The sequence below is a fragment of the Lampris incognitus genome, chromosome 1 (genome assembly GCF_029633865.1).
Source record: "Lampris incognitus isolate fLamInc1 chromosome 1, fLamInc1.hap2, whole genome shotgun sequence".
NCBI classification, from domain to species: Eukaryota; Metazoa; Chordata; class Actinopteri; order Lampriformes; family Lampridae; genus Lampris; species Lampris incognitus.
Window position 1 is genome coordinate 70200464 of NC_079211.1, and position 17506 is coordinate 70217969.

At 44.9% G+C, this 17506-nt stretch overlaps 1 protein-coding gene across 1 annotated transcript in view; it reads right to left on the minus strand.

The window, feature by feature from the left end:
- Positions 1-17506, minus strand: part of LOC130111005 (disabled homolog 2-interacting protein-like) — a 145569-nt gene that overhangs the window by 85076 nt on the left and 42987 nt on the right. The window contains 3 exon segments of the mRNA XM_056278076.1: positions 5342-5487; positions 10014-10158; positions 16838-17046. Of these exon segments, the coding sequence (XP_056134051.1) occupies positions 5342-5487; positions 10014-10158; positions 16838-17046 (500 nt within the window).

Consider the following 17506-nt stretch of genomic DNA (forward strand, 5'->3'; position numbering starts at 1 on the left):
GAGGAACTGAGATGCTACAACGTGGACATCACTGCCTTCAGCAAAACCAGGCTCCTGGGTGAAGGCTCCCTGAGAGAGGAAGGAGGGTCCACCTTTTTCTGGAGAGGCTATCCTCTTGGCGGACAACATCAGCATGTTGTTGGACTGGCAATCAAGAACAGCATTCTACCCAGCCTCGCCGAAACACCCACCAGACTAAGTGAGAGGCTAATGATTCCGTGTATCCCCCTAGCAAAGGCACACTATGCCACTCTGTTAAGTGCATATGCACCAACACTACCATCTGACAGTTGTGTGAAGGACAGCTTCTACCAGCAAATAGATGAGGCCCTTCATCGTATCCCAAAAAAAGGATAAGATCCTTCTTCTGGGGGACTTTATTGCTAGGGCAGAAGAGAACAATTGTATATGGAGTGGAGTACTGGGAAGGCATGGGGTTGGTCAGGTTAATGTTAGGGTAGGAAAGAATAGTGGTATCTGTAGTGGAGTACTGGGAAGGCATGGGGTTGGTCAGGATAATGCTAGGGTAGGAAAGAATAGTGGTATCTGGAGTGGAGTACTGGGAAGGCATGGGGTTGGTCAGGTTAGCGCTAGGGTAGGAAAGAACAGTGGTACATGGAGTGGAGTACTGGGAAGGCATGGGGTTGGTCAGGTTAGCGCTAGGGTAGGAGAGAACAGTGGTACATGGAGTGGAGTACTGGGAAGGCATGGGGTTGGTCAGGTTAGCGCTAGTGTAGGAGAGAACAGTGGTACATGGAGTGGAGTACGTTGGTCAAATTAGCGCTAGGGTAGGAAAGAACAGTGGTACATGGAGTGGAGTACTGGAAAGGCATGGGGTTGGTCAAATTAGCGCTAGGATGGGGTACGCGGTGGTGTAGTGGTCTAAGTATCGGCTTTGTGTCGATGCAGTTGCCCACTGGGGACTGGGGTTCGCGCCCCGGTCTCGTCAGATGCGACTATGGCCAGACTCAATGAAGCAGCAATCATTGGCAATGCTGTCTTCGGAAGGGGGGCGGAGTCGGCTTGTGTTCGTCACGTGAATGCATCTCTGCGTGTGTCGGAAAAAACAGTGGTTCGGCCCGGATTCACCTTGTCACGAAAGTGGGAGGCGGTCTCCTTCGAGACTGCCGGCCGGAGAGATGCAGTTGGCGAAGGCATGCAGTACGAGGGTGGGTGTTTGAATTAAAATAGAGATCGATTGGCCACTAAATTGGGAGAAAAAAGGGAAAAATCAGAAATAAATGTATAAAAAAAAATAGCGCTAGGATAGGAGAGAACAGTGGTACATGGAGTGGAGTACTGGGAAGGCATGGGGTTGGTCAGGTTAACGCTAGGGTAGGAAAGAACAGTGTCACATGGAGTGGAGTACTGGGAAGGCATGGGGTTGGTCAGGTTAGCGCTAGGGTAGGAAAGAACAGTGTTACATGGAGTGGAGTACTGGGAAATCATGGGGTTGGTCAGGTTAGCGCTAGGGTAGGAGAGAACAGTGGTACAGAGGGTGGAGTACTGGGAAGGCATGGGGTTGGTCAGGTTAGCGCTAGGGTAGGAGAGAACAGTGGTACATGGAGTGGAGTACTGGGAAGGCATGGGGTTGGTCAGGTTAGCGCTAGGGTAGGAAAGAACAATGGTATATGGAGTGGAGTACTGGGAAGGCACGAGATTGGACAGGTTAGATAGGGTAGGAAAGAACAATGGTATATGGAGTGGAGTACTGGGAAGGCATGGGGTTGGTCAGGTTAGCGCTAGGGTAGGAGAGAACAATGGTACATGGAGTGGAGTACTGGGAAGGCGTGGGGTTGGTCAGGTTAGCGCTAGGGTAGGAGAGAACAGTGGTACATGGAGTGGAGTACTGGGAAGGCATGGGGTTGGTCAGGCCAGCGCTAGGGTAGGAGAGAACAGTGGTACATGGAGTGGAGTACTGGGAAGGCATGGGGTTGGTCAGGTTAGCGCTAGGGTAGGAAAGAACAATGGTATATGGAGTGGAGTACTGGGAAGGCACGAGATTGGACAGGTTAGATAGGGTAGGAAAGAACAATGGTATATGGAGTGGAGTACTGGGAAGGCGTGGGGTTGGTCAGGTTAGTGCTAGGGTAGGAAAGAACAGTGGTACGTGGAGTGGAGTACTAGGAAGGCATGGGGTTGGTCAGGTTAGCGCTAGGGTAGGAAAGAACAATGGTATATGGAGTGGAGTACTGGGAAGGCACGAGATTGGACAGGTTAGATAGGGTAGGAAAGAACAATGGTATATGGAGTGGAGTACTGGGAAGGCGTGGGGTTGATCAGGTTAGTGCTAGGGTAGGAGAGAACAATGGTACATGCAGTGGAGTACTGGGAAGGCGTGGGGTTGGTCAGGTTAGCGCTAGGGTAGGAAAGAACAGTGGTACATGGAGTGGAGTACTGGGAAGGCATGGGGTTGGTCAGGTTAGCGCTAGGGTAGGAGAGAACAGTGGTACAGAGGGTGGAGTACTGGGAAGGCATGGGGTTGGTCAGGTTAGCGCTAGGGTAGGAGAGAACAGTGGTACATGGAGTGGAGTACTGGGAAGGCATGGGGTTGGTCAGGCTAGCGCTAGGGTAGGAAAGAACAATGGTATATGGAGTGGAGTACTGGGAAGGCACGGGGTTGGTCAGGTTAGCGCTAGGGTAGGAAAGAACAGTGGTACATGGAGTGGAGTACTGGGAAGGCATGGGGTTGGTCAGGTTAATGCAAATGGTCTGAGGCTGCTAACACTGTGCAGAGCAGGACCTCACCATTACCAACACACTGTTTCAACAGAAGACCAAAAAACAAACATCCTGGATGCACCCACGACCGAAACACTGGCACCTTTTGGGTAGATAGTTCGATGTGGTTCACTACTGTGTATCCGCATCAGGTTTTGGGGTGATAGTTTTATGTGGTTCACTGCTGAGTATTGTAATCAGGTTTTGGGGTGATGGTTTGATGTGGTTCACTGCTGAGTATTGTCATCAGGTTTTGGGGTGATAGTTTGACATGGTTTACTACTGTGTATTGTCATCAGGTTTTGGGGTGATAGTTTGACATGGTTTACTACTGTGTATTGTCATCAGGTTTTGGGGTGATGGGTTGACATGGTTCACTGCTGAGTATTGTCATCAGGTTTTGGGGTGATGGTTTGACATGGTTCAGTGCTGAGTATTGTCATCAGGTTTTGGGGTGATGGGTTGACATGGTTCACTGCTGAGTATTGTCATCAGGTTTTGGGGTGATAGTTTGATGTGGTTCACTGCTGAGTATTGTCATCAGGTTTTGGGGTGATAGTTTGACATGGTTCACTGCTGACTATTGTCATCAGGTTTTGGGGTGATAGTTTGACATGGTTCACTGCTGACTATTGTCATCAGGTTTTGGGGTGATAGTTCGACATGGTTCACTGCTGAGTATTGTCATCAGGTTTTGGGGTGATAGTTTGACATGGTTCACTGCTGACTATTGTCATCAGGTTTTGGGGTGATGGTTTGACATGGTTCACTGCTGACTATTGTCATCAGGTTTTGGGGTGATAGTTTGACATGGTTCACTGCTGACTATTGTCATCAGGTTTTGGGGTGATAGTTTGACATGGTTCACTGCTGACTATTGTCATCAGGTTTTGGGTCGATGGGTTGACATGGTTCACTGCTGACTATTGTCATCAGGTTTTGGGGTGATGGGTTGACATGGTTCACTGCTGAGTATTGTCGTCAGGTTTTGGGGTGATGGTTTGTGAAAGGTGGAGATTGAGACACTTGGGGAACAAAAAGTGGTTGCAGGAAAGGGAGCTCACACCAAAGTCTTTGGTGTTTATGGTTTGTATTGGGGGGGGTGTTGAGGGGGGTTGGACAAAGGATGGACCTTCGGGCAGTCGGCCTGGGAGGGGGTGGCTGCATAGCTGGCTGCTGCAGAAGATGAACCTTACCTTATCACTGTTTAACAAGATGTTTAGCTTCGTGTGTGGACTTGATGAGGGAAGATACGCATGCAGGTTCTGCTGTACAGAGTACATGCTTATTACTTAATAGTACTTCAGCTGTACAGAGTACATGCCTATTACTTAATCATACTCTGACTTTTAACTTTCACCAAATCCTGGCACCACACCACCCCAGTCCTAAAAGACCTCCACTGGCTACCCATCTCCCACCGGATCAATTACAAAATCCTGGTTCTTACTTATAAAGCCCTTTGCAAATTGGCTCCCCCATACCTCACCGATCTCCTCTCCCCCTACCAACCCTCTCGGTCCCTCAGATCCACCTCAGCCTCCCTTCTTTCTACCACCAGGTCCAACCTCCATGGCTTTGGTGACCGAGCCTTCTCCAGAGCAGCTCCCAGGCTCTGGAACTCACTTCCCCAAATCATTAGAGACTCAGGATCCCTCCCACTCTTCCAATCCCATCTCAAGACACACCTTTTCTCCATTGCCTTCTCGTGCCCCCCCCCCCCCCGCCATCCTCTCATCCAGCCCTGGTCTGGGGCAGGCTGGCGACTGAGCGCTCGACCTGCCCCCTTCCTCAACTCCCTCCCCAAGCGCATCGGACACTGCTGCGGTCTGCCCACATTCAGGTCAATGGTCGGGACTCACCTCTTCAGACTTCATCTGCGATTTATGTGATTTATGATGTTGGTTTTTCTTTCCCTTTTGTATCTGTCCAAGTGAGAGAGTACTGCTGGCGTCGTGTGTGGCGGCCGCCTCTCCCTCTCGTAGCCCCCCTTCGCATCCACCCCTGTATGTCCCCCCCCCCTTCCCATCCACCCCTGTATGTCTGCCCCCCCTTCCCATCCACCCCTGTATGTCTGTCCCCCCTTCCCATCCACCCCTGTATGTCTGCCCCCCCTTCCCATCCACCCCTGTATGTCTGCCCCCCCTTCCCATCCACCCCTGTATGTCTTCCCCCCCTTCCCATCCACCCCTGTATGTCTGCCCCCCCTTCCCATCCACCCCTGTATATCTGTGTTATGTTTATCTGTCGTCCTGTTTCACCCAGTTTATTGTAAAGCAATTGAGTATTAGAAAAGTGCTATATAAGATTAAGTTATTAACATTATTATTATTATTACTTAGTAGTACTTTTACTGAGTAGTACTTGTTACTGAGTAGTACTGAGTACTGCTTATTACTGAGTAGGCTGTTATAGCGAGCAAGGTGAAACAGGTTAAGATGTACAGCCCAGCTTTCTGCAGGTATGTGTAAGACCACCTCTCACATCACTACACCAACCGTCTTCTTATACTTCTACAAGTGTGTGTGTGTGTGTGTGTGTGTGTGTGTGTGTGTGTGTGTGTGTGTGTGTGTGTGTGTGTCTGTGTCTGTGTCTGTGTGTCTGTGGGTGTGTGTGTGTACCTGTAGGAGTCTAGGATCTTACAGAAGGCCAGCTCACAGCACATCCTCAGGTTGGCTTGGTGCTCCAAGAGGTCAGAGGTCGCACAGCGTGCTGGGTCAACCTCACAGATTTCATCTGACTCGTAGAGAGCTTTTATAAACTCCCCTGTAAACAACCACACACACACACACACACACACACACACACACACACACACACACACACACACACATATATATATATATATATATATATATATATATATATATATATACACACATTACACACATTAAACTTCTGACAGTTTCCTCCAGACTTGATTACTGTATTGTTCTGTTTTCAGGTCTGCCACATGCTAGTACTAAAAGATGGTTCAGAATGCTGCAGCTAGAATCATAAAATCTAGAATCCTGACCAAATCTAGAATCCTAGCTAAATCTGGAATCCTGGCTAAATCTAGAATCCTAACGAAATCTGGAATCCTGACTAAATCTAGAATCTTAACGAAATCTGGAATCCTGACTAAATCTAGAATCCTACCGAAATCTGGAATATGACCAAATCTAGAATCCTAACTAAATCTGGAATCCTGGCCAAATCTAGAATCCTAACTAAATCTGGAATCCTGGCTAAATCTAGAATCCTAACGAAATCTGGAATCCTGACTAAATCTAGAATCCTAACTAAATATGGAATCCTAACTAAATATGGAATCCTACCTAAATCTAGAATCCTAACTAAATCTAGGAAATCTGACCATATTTAATCCTACTTCACTGGCTTCCTATCCATGTTAGATCAGAGTACCAGGTGCTTCTGCTGACTTATAAAATCCTAAATGGGCTTGCCCCATCTTACCTGTCTGATCTCCTTAAACCCTACATGCCATCTCGCACTCTCTGCTCTCAATATACAGGGCTCCTGTGTGTACCCACAGTTATGATACATATCTTATATATCTTGAAGTTCCATTATAATTGTGTTATCTTCTTTCAGTGTTGTATTGGGGAAATTGTGTAAACACAACATCATCGCACATTGTGCATCGTGGGAGAGAGGTCCTCCTCTGTTGCTCTCCCTGAGGTTTCTTCCTAGTTTTTCTCCTGTTAAAGGTTTTTAGGGAGTTGTTCCTTAACCGATCTATCATCCGAGGAAGGGCAGAACTGTGCAGGTGAGCGTCGGAACTTTGAATGTTGGCACTATTACTGGTAAAGGGAGAGAGCTGGCCAATATGAAGACGAGAAGAAAGGTAAGCATACTGTGTGTGCAAGAGACCAGGTGGAAGGGGAGTAAGGCCAGGAGTATCGGAGGTGGGTTCAAACTCTTCTACCATGGTGCGAATGGGAGGAGAAATGGGGTAGGGGTCATTCTGAAGGAAGAGTATGTCAAGAGCGTGCTGGAGGTGAAGAGAGTGTCAGACAGAGTGATGAGTATGAAGCTGGAAATCGAAGGTGTATTGCTGAATGTTACCAGCCCATATGCCGCGCAAGTTGGGTGTGAGATGGACGAGAAAGAAGAATTCTGGAGTGAGCTGGATGACGTGGTGGGGAGGGTAGCCAAGGGGGAGAGAATGGTGAGTGGAGCAGACTTCAATGGGCATGTTGGTGAAGGGAACAGGGGTGATGAGGAGGTGATGGGAAGGTATGGAGTCAAGGAGAGAAATGTGGAAGGACAGATGGTGGTCGATTTTGCGAAAAGGATGGAAATGGCTGTGGTGAATACATATTTCAAAAAGAGGGAGGAACACAGGGTGACGTACAAGAGTGGAGGAAAGTGCACACAGGTGGACTATATCTTATGTAGAAGGCGCCATCTAAAAAGGATTGGAGACTGCAAGGTGGTGACGGCTAGGCAGCATGGGATGGTGGTCTGTGGGATGACTTTGGAGACCAAGAAGAGGAAGCGAGTGAAGGCAGAGCTGAAGATCAAATGGTGGAAGTTGAAGAAGGAAGACTGCTGTGTGGAGTTCAGGCACGAGGTAAGACAGGCACTGGGTGGTAGTGAAGAGATGCCAGATGGCTGGACAACCACTGCAGAAATAGTGAGGGAGACAGCTAGGAAGGTACTTGGTGTGTCATCAGGACAGAGGAAGGAAGACAAGGAGACTTGGTGGTGGAATGAGGAAGTACAGCAAAGTACACAGAGGAAGAGGTTGGCAAAGAAGAAGTGGGATAGCCAGAGAGATGAAGAAAGTAGACAGGAGTACAAGGAGATGCAGCATAAAGTGAAGAGAGAGGTGGCAAAGGCAAAGGAAATTGAGTATGGTGAGTTGTATGACAGGTTAGACACTAAGGAAGGAGAAAAGGACTTGTACTGATTGGCTAGACAGAGGGACCGAGCTGGGAAGGATGTGCAGCAGGTTAGGGTGATGAAGGATAGAGATGGAAATGTGCTGACAAGCGAGGAGAGTGCGCTGAGAAGGTGGAAGGAGTACTTTGAGGGGCTGATGAATGAAGAAAATGAGAGAGAGAGAAGGTTGGATGATGTGGGGATAGTGAATCAGGAAGTTCAGCGGATTAGCATGGAGGAAGTGAGGGCAGCTATGAAGAGGATGAAGACTGGAAAGGCAGTTGGTCCTGATGACATACCTGTGGAGACATGGAGGTGTTTAGGAGAGATGGCAGTGGGGTTTTTAACTAGATTGTTTAACACAATCCTGGAAAGTGAGAGGATGCCTGAGGAGTGGAGAAGAAGCATACTGGTGCAGATTTTCAAGAACAAGGGCGATGTGCAGAACTGTAACAACTACAGAGGTATAAAGTTGATCAGCCACAGCATGAAGATATGGGAAAGAGTAATAGAAGCTAGGTTAAGAGGAGAGGTGATGATCAGCAAGCAGCAGTATGGTTTCATGCCATGACAGACCACCACAGATGTGATGTTTGCTTTGAGAGTGTTGATGGAGAAGTATAGAGAAGGCCAGAAGGAGTTGCATTGTGTCTTTGTAGATTTAGAGAAAGCATACGACAGGGTGCCGAGAGAGGAGGTGTGGTATTGTATGAGGAAGTCAGGAGTTGCAGAGAAGTATGTAGGGGTGGTGCAGGATATGTATGAGGGAAGTGTGACAGTGATGAGGTGTGTGGTTGGAATGACAGATGGGTTCAAGGTGGAGGTGGGATTACATCAAGAATCAGCTCTGAGCCCTTTCTTGTTTGCAGTGGTGATGGACAGGTTGACGGACGAGATCAGGCAGGAGTCTCCATGGATGATGATGTTTGCGGATGACATTGTAATCTGTAGCGAGAGCAGGGTGCAGGTGGAGGAGAGCCTGGAGAGGTGGAGGTATGCACTGGAGAGAAGAGGAATGAAAGTCAGTAGGAGCAAGAAGGAATACCTATGCGTGAATGAGAGGGAGGACAGTGGAATGGTGAGGATGCAAGGAGTGGAGGTGACGAAGGCATTTGAGTTTAAATTCTTGGGGTCAACTGTCCAAAGTAACGGGGAGTGCAGAAGAGAGGTGAAGAAGAGAGTGCAGGCAGGGTGGAGTGGGTGGAGAAGAGTGTCAGAAGTGATGTGTGACAGAAGGGTGCCAGCAAGAGTTAAAGGGAAGGTTTACAAGATGGTAGTGAGACCAGCTATGTTATATGGTTTGGAGACAGTGGCACTGATGAAAAGACAGGAGGTGGAGCTGGAGGTGGCAGAGATGAAGATGATAAGATTTTCACTGGGAGTGATGAAGAAGGACAGGATTAGGAACGAGTATATTAGAGGGACAGCTCAGGTTGGACGGTTTGGAGACAACGCAAGAGAGACAAGATTGAGATGGTTTGGACATGTGTGGAGGAGAGATGCTGGGTATATTGGGAGAAGGATGCTGAATATGGAGCTGCCAGGGAAGAGGAGAAGAGGAAGGCCAAAGAGGAGGTTTATGGATGTGGTGAGGGAGGACATGCAGGTGGCTGGTGTGATAGAGGAAGATGCAGAAGACAGGAAGAGATGGAAACGATGATCCGCTGTGGCGCCCCCTAACGGGAGCAGCTGCAAGTAGTAGTAGTAGTAGTAGTAGTAGTAGTAGTAGTAATAATGGTGGTAGTAGTAGTAGATGGTGTGTGTGTGTGTGGTGTGTGTGTATGTGTGTGTGTGTGTGTGTGTTTATATGTGGTATATGGTGTGTGTGTGTGTGGTGTGTGTTTACATGTGGTATATGGTGTGTGTGTGTGTGTGTGTGTGTGTGTGTTTATGTGTGGTATATGGTGTGTGTGTATGTGTGTATGTGTGTGTGTGTGTGTGTGTGTGTGTGTGTGTGTGTGTGTGTGTTTATATGTGGTATATGGTGTGTGTGTGTGTGTATGTGTGGTGTGGGTTTATGTGTGGTATATGGTGTGTGTCTGTGTGTGTGTGTGTGTGTGTGTGTGTGTTTCTGTATGGTATGTGGTGTGTGGTGTGTGTGATTATGTGTGGTATATGGTGTGTGTGTGTGTGTGTGTGTGTGTGTGTGTGTGTGTGTGTGTGTGTGTGTGTGTGTGTGTGTGTGTTTATGTGTGGTATATGGTGTGTGTGTGTGTGTGTGTGTGTGTGTTTCTGTATGGTATGTGGTGTGTGGTGTGTGTGATTATGTGAGGTATATGGTGTGTGTGTGTGTGTGTGTGTGTGTGGTGTGTGTCTGTGTGTGTGTGTTTCTGTATGGTATGTGGTGTGTGGTGTGTGTGATTATGTGTGGTGTATGGTGTGTGGTGTGTGTGTCTGTGTACCCAGAGCGTCCTGCAGGTATTTCTGTCCCACTCGTTTCAGATATTCCTCGATGCTCTTGGCCGCCAGAGTGTTCTCTCTGAAGATCAGCTGATCGTTGTCACGACAACGGTCCACCTCCGCCATCATCAAGTCTGTTAGGAAGTCCTGCAAACAGAGGTCAGAGTCGGTATTCAAATTAAAACCCCTTATGACATGATGTGGACAGACGAGACAGAGGAGACAGAGGAGACAGCTCTCCTTAACGGACACACTGATGAACACACCTCAGCAGTTGACATACAGGAAACAGACGCGTCCCGTTTGTGAGACTTTATTTTGTTGTTATTGTCAAGTCCAGTCAAGTCAAGTCCAGTCAAGTCCAGTCAAGTCAAGTCAAGTCCAGTCAAGTCAAGTCCAGTCCAGTCAAGTCCAGTCAAGTCAAGTCCAGTCAAGTCCAGTCAAGTCAAGTCAAGTCAAGTCAAGTCAAGTCAAGTCAAGTCAAGTCCAGTCAAGTCAAGTCAAGTCCAGTCAAATATATTTATATAGCACATTTAAAACAACCACAATGGAACCAAAGTGCTGCACAAGCTTAAAATACAATATAAAACGAGTAACACGTGAATATCAAAATACAGGTAAACAGTACAACAAAGAAATTAAAATGTAAACAATAAAACATCAGAGTAAAGTATATATCACAATAAAATCACGGTGTCAAGCTCAACTTGAATTGAATGCCAGTGACAAGAGGTAGGTCTTTAACCACGATTTAAAAGTCTCTGGGGTCTGAGCAGATCTGATGTGTACTGGTACGTTGTTCCAGAGATCAGGGGCAGATCTGATGTGTACTGGTACGTTGTTCCAGAGATCAGGGGCAGATCTAATGTGTACTGTTAACTTGTTCAAGAGATCAGGGGCAGATCTTGATGTGTACTGGTAACTTGTTCAAGAGGTCAGGGGCAGATCTGATGTGTACTGGTACGTTGTTCCAGAGATCAGGGGCAGATCTGATGTGTACTGGTACGTTGTTTCAGAGATCAGGGGCAGATCTGATGTGTACTGGTACGTTGTTCCAGAGATCAGGGGCAGATCTGATGTGTACTGGTAAGTTGTTCCAGAGATCAGGGGCAGATCTGATGTGTACTGGTAAGTTGTTCCAGAGATCAGGGGCAGATCTGATGTGTACTGGTAAGTTGTTCCAGAGATCAGGGGCAGATCTGATGTGTACTGGTACGTTGTTCCGGAGACCAGGGGCAGATCTGATGTGTACTGTTAACTTGTTCAAGAGATCAGGGGCAGATCTGATGTGTACTGGTAACTTGTTCAAGAGGTCAGGGGCAGATCTTATGTGTACTGGTAACTTGTTCAAGAGATCAGGGGAAGATCTGATGTGTACTGGTAACTTGTTCAAGAGATCAGGGGCAGATCTGATGTGTACCGGTAACTTGTTTCAGAGATCAGGGGCAGATCTTATGTGTACTGGTAACTTGTTCCAGAGATCAGGGGCAGATCTGATGTGTACTGGTAACTTGTTCAAGAGATCAGGGGCAGATCTTATGTGTACTGGCAACTTGTTCAAGAGATCAGGGGCAGATCTGATGTGTACTGGTACGTTGTTCTGGAGACCAGGGGCAGATCTTATGTGTACTGTTAACTTGTTCAAGACATCAGGGGCAGATCTGATGTGTACTGGTAACTTGTTCAAGAGGTCAGGGGCAGATCTTATGTGTACTGGTAACTTGTTCAAGAGATCAGGGGCAGATCTTATGTGTACTGGTAACTTGTTCCAGAGATCAGGGGCAGATCTTATGTGTACAGTAACTTGTTCCAGAGATCAGGGGCAGCCACTGCAGAGGCTCTTTCGCCCCTGTTCTTAAGCCTGGATCACACAAAGTCCTAAGGAGAATCAACCCTCACAAGGCAGCAGGCCCAGATAACATCCCCAGGCGGGCCCTCAAGACGTGCTTCAGAACCGACTGACATGTTTACCTCCATTTTCAACCTGTCTCTCGCACAGGGTACAGTTCAAACCTGCTTTAAAATCACCACCATCATCCCGGTCCCTAGGAAGAGCCCAGTCACTTGTCGGAATGAATACAGGCCAGTTGCACTTACTCCAATCACAATGAAGTGCTTTTAGAGAGTGGTTCTGGCCCTCATTCAGAGTAATGCACCGGAATCACCGGACTCCCTGCAGTATGTGTATCACCCCAACAGACCCCCTGAGGACACTATCTCTGCAGCACTGCAAATATCCTCTCCCATCTGGAAAACAAAGACTCTTATGTCAGAATGTTCTTCATTGAGTACAGCTCAGCCTTTAATACAGTCCTCCAAAACAAACACACAAACAAATTGTGCAACCTTGGCCTGAACCCCACACTCTGTAACTGGAAGTTAGATTTCCTCACTGGAAAACAGCAGTCTGTCACAATTAGAAATCTAACTTCAAACAATGTGGTGATGAACACTGAAACCTCACAAGGATGCGTCCTCGGCCCCAAGCTCTACACTGTAAACTATGACTGTGTCGCCTCACACAAGGATAACACTATCTTGAAATTTGCTGACAACATCACAATCATTGGTCTGATCACTGGGGGTGACAAAATAGCATACAGGAGAGAGGTGGCAAGTCTGATGACATGATGTGACAACAGCAACCACTCTCTCAACATAGATATGATCGACCAAGGATATGATAGTGGACATCAGGAAGGAGAAGAGACCTTATCGACAGCTGGCAATCCGTGAGTCTGAGGTGGAGAGGGTCAGCAGGCTTAAATCTGTGGGGGTCCACATCAGTGATGAACTCACTTTGTCACGTAACATCACCAAGCTGGTCAAGTTAGCACAACAGTGGCTGTACTTTCTAAGGAGGCTGAGGAAATTTGACAAGTCAACAAAGATTCTCAGCAGCTTCTACATGTTGCATCATAGAGATTATCCTGACCAGCTGCATCACTGTGTGGTATGGTAAAAGCACCGCCATGACCGCAAATGCCTGCAGAGAGTAGCAAAGATTTATGAGAAGATCATCAGGGTGCTCCTATGATCTCTGCAGGACATCTACCACTGGAGAGTCCATAGAAAAGCCTGCAGCATCATCAAAGACTCCACCCACCCCCAAAACAGGTTTTTCACACTTATGCCCTCTGGTAGGAGGTACAGAAATGTGAAATGTAGAAACTCTAGGATGAGGGGCAGCTTTTATCCTCAGGCTATCAAACTGATCAACAGATCCAAGCTATTGCCCTTGCCCAATCCCATCCCACCTCACCATACAGGTAGCTTCTCTCACTCCCACTCCCACTACTCTAAACACACGCACCTACGCCTGTATTTGTACTCAGCAGACCGGAAATATCTGAAGAGAATTACAGACAACCCTATAATATTGAATATGATTGATGTTTGGTTCGATGCTTGTAAGTATTTGAATATAAATATGTCCCAGTCACCCTTCAGTCCTATTTGGGGTAATGCCAATTTCAAACCAGGGCAAAATGATAGGGGATTTAAATTATGGGCTGAAAAGGGGTTAAGGAAAGTGCAAGACATGTACAGGGAGGAGGATGAAGTATTCATGTCCTTTGAGGAAATATCTACCAAGTATGACATTCCAAGGAATCATTTTTTCAAATATCTTCAGCTGAGGAGTTTTATATCCTGTCAAAGCCATTCATTAGACATTCCTACCATTTCTATATTAGAAGTTGCAGTCACAAAACACTGTTATGATAAAGGTTTAATTTCAACTATGTATGACTTATTTGTATCTGGATCTGATGAATCATCAGAGACAAAACTGAGATGATGGGAGGGAGATATAGAGGAGGAAATATCTTTAGAAGAATGGAGTGAGGCATGTAAAGAGGCCCAGAGACAGACAGTTAGCAGCAACCTAAAGCTTCTACAGTATACTAAATGGCTGATGCGTACATATATAACTCCTGTTAAATTGCACAAGTTTAATGACAATATTCCTGATACCTGTATTAAGTGTAGTGAGGCAAGGGGGACGCTGTTTCACTGTATATGGGAATGTGTGGAAGTGAAAACCTTCTGGCAAGATGTTGTTGATATGATTGATCAAATTTTGTCAAAGAAATTACCATTGAGTCCAAAGCTTTTTATTCTTGGTTTATATCCTACCACCCCACATCTACATAGCAATGAGTTCAGATTTATAGATATGTGTATATTACAAGCAAAACGTGTAATTGCTCTTAATTGGAAAAGTGTTGATGGACCAAGAATTGGTATGTGGGTTAAAGAAATGGCTTCAAACATGTCAATGGAAAAGATAATGTATATTGTTAGACATAAACAAAGTGTTTTTGATCAAATCTGGGGATTGTTTCTGTACTTCTTAAGACGTAATACTAATGTTGGTAACTTGCTTCAGCAAGAACAAGCTCTGGGGGAGTAGAACAACTCTATCTGATTGTTTATATGCGTAAAAGCAACTGAAAAAAAAACACACCCTCTAATCAGTCTGTGAAAGAAATTATTGTTATTATTATTTTATTTTATTATTTTTATTAATGTAATTTTTATTTTTATTATCTTTTTTAACCCTGCTTTGAATTGTATTACTTGTTATAGGGACGGGGTTATTGGGGGGGGGAGGTAGGGTGAAAATGTTTGCTGTACTGTGCTATTACTTGTTTTGATGTAATTTGCAAAAAAAATTCAATAAATATATTGCTTAAAAAAACACACGCACCTTCATCCACATCCACATGCACACACAAGTCACACTGCACACTCAAGACATTTACCCACTGTGTGTACATATAATTTCATATTTCTGCTTATATACTATGTGTACAAATAAGTTTACTTTATAATTATTATTATTCTTTCAGCTTTTTCCCTGTTTTTCAGGGGTCGCCACAGCAGATTTTACAGTTTCCATCAGGACCCTGTGAGGGCACAGCACCAATGCTGACCGTTGTTCGATCCGGTATGGTCTTGTCAATCTGCATATTGATTTGGCAAAATTTTACGTCGGATGCCCTTCCTGACACAACCACTAACCCTATGGACGGGGGCACAGGTAAAGTGCTGGATGCCATCCCAGTTTTCATGGACTTGCGCCCATGCCTGTCGCCATTTAATTTATAATTATTATTATTATTATCACATCGAATTTTATACAAATACAGATTGTGCATAAATATAGTTTTTGCACAGATACAATATATCGCCGCTGTGTATTGTATTTTTTTATACTGTACCTAATATTATTTGGATAATTTATTCATTTTCTCTTCTTATCTCTGCTGATATTAATTTATTTATTCTAATTTATTTTATATTCTTTCTATTCTTTGTGGGGTTATTTATAAATTTATAACTGCATTCAGAGTGGAAGGCAAGAGAATACTTTCATTGTACAGGGAAACTTGTTTTTAAATGTGCGTATGACAAACGCTTTGACTTGACTTTCATCACTGCACATTCACATCATTTAGTTTACTGCTCAAAAACAAGTTTAAGTGCTTAGTATGTCTTTATGTAAATGTGTTTTTGTAGCTGTGTGTTAATGTAGATGTGTCTGTGTAGATGGATGTTTATGTGGACATATTCATTATTTGTAATGAAGCAAACTATGAAATTGTTCTGCTAAGGAAGCAGGAACACTTCTTTGTGGATTTCTTAGAAAATCATCTGCTTTCACATTATATTTATAGGGTTATTGTTGGATGTACATACTAGTTAAGAGGGTTAGGGCCTAGCTAATATCTATTGAATTGGTTAAGGGTTACATTGTAGCTAGTCTGTAATGGTTAAGGGTTACATTGTAGCTAGTATGTAGTGGTTAAGGGTTAAGTTGTAGCTAGTATGTAGTGGTTAAGGGGTATGTTGTAGCTAGTATGTAGTGGTTAAGGGTTAACATTGTAGCCAGTATGTAGTGGTTAAGGGTTACATTGTAGGTAGTATGTAGTGGTTAAGGGTTATGTTGTAGCTAGAATGTAGTGGTTAAGGGTTAACGTTGTAGCCAGTATGTAGTGGTTAAGGGTTATGTTGTAGCTAGTATGTAGTGTTATAGTGGTTAAGGGTTATTTTGTAGCTAGTATGTAGTGGTTAAGGGTTATGTTGTAGCTGGTATGTAGTGGTTAAGGGTTATGTTGTAGCTAGTATGTAGTGGTTAAGGTTTAATGTTTTAGCCAGTATGTAGTGGTTAAGGGTTACATTGTAGCTAGTATGTATTGGTTAAGGGTTATGTTGTAACTAGTATGTAGCGGTTAAGGGTTACGTTGTAGCTAGTATCTAGTGGTTAAGGGTTAAGTTGTTGCTAGTATGTATTGGTTAAGGGTTACATTGTAGCTATCATGTAGTTGTTAAGGGTTAATGCTGTAGCTAGTATGTCGTGGTTGAGGGTTACGCTGTAGCTAGTATGTAGTGGTTAAGGGTTACATTATAGCTAGTCTGTAGTGATTAAGGGTTACATTGTAGCTAGTATGTAGTGGTTAAGGGTTAAGTTGTAGCTAGTATGTAGTGGTTAAGGGTTATGTTGTAGCTAGTCTGTAGTGGTTAAGGGTTATGTTGTAGCTAGTATGTAGTGGTTAAGGGTTATGTTGTAGCTAGTATGTAGTGGTTAAGGGTTAACGTTGTAGCCAGTATGTAGTGGTTAAGGGTTATGTTGTAGCTAGTATGTAGTGGTTAAGGGTTACATTGTAGCTAGTACGTAGTGGTTAAGGGGTTAGAGTATGTACTAGTTAGGGATTCACAGAGTGTAGGTAGGATCTATTCAGTAAGATTTTGAGGTCTGGTATATTACTAAAGGTTTCAGCATAGCTAGTTTGTACTTGTTTGAGGCAGGGTGTCAAGTTACCTTAGCCTTGCCGGTGCTGTGCAGGATATGAACCATGGCGGCTGCCAGCTCCTCTTTAGCCCTCAGACTGATGGAGGACTCCAGCGTGGAGCACAGCAGGAGGTAATTGGAGCTGATGTACTCTGCAAACTCCTTGTACTGTTCCATCGGCAGGATGACAATGCTCTGGTACCGGGCTTTAATACGCACTGTTGGACCCGAGGACTTTCCTGTACACAGTTAGAATTATTACCATTATTATTATTGTAATCCTGTCCAGAAAGGGCTCTACCCCTTTTGTAATTGTTGGTTTTATCATTATCATTATTCACTCTTCTGCCCTAAATTCAATCACACGTTACTTACTTTTAATATACTTTGGCATGACGATAAGAGTGTACAAAGTTATGCCAGACCCAAAAAATGTTGCAAACAAATCTCATGTGCATGCTTTATTAGGTGCTAAATTTCACAGATGTGAACAGCCATAGATCCTGAACCACATACAGTAGAGATGTGTAACTTGGTAGATTTATATATTTTCTCATTCTGAACAGTTTCTCCTCAAGGACCCATACAGTGCACCATATTTGCATCATATCTTCATAGGACCTACTTATACTTTCATCATCATACAAATCAGCTTCATCAGATAAAAACATGGATGCTATGGACTAACGCGACAACACA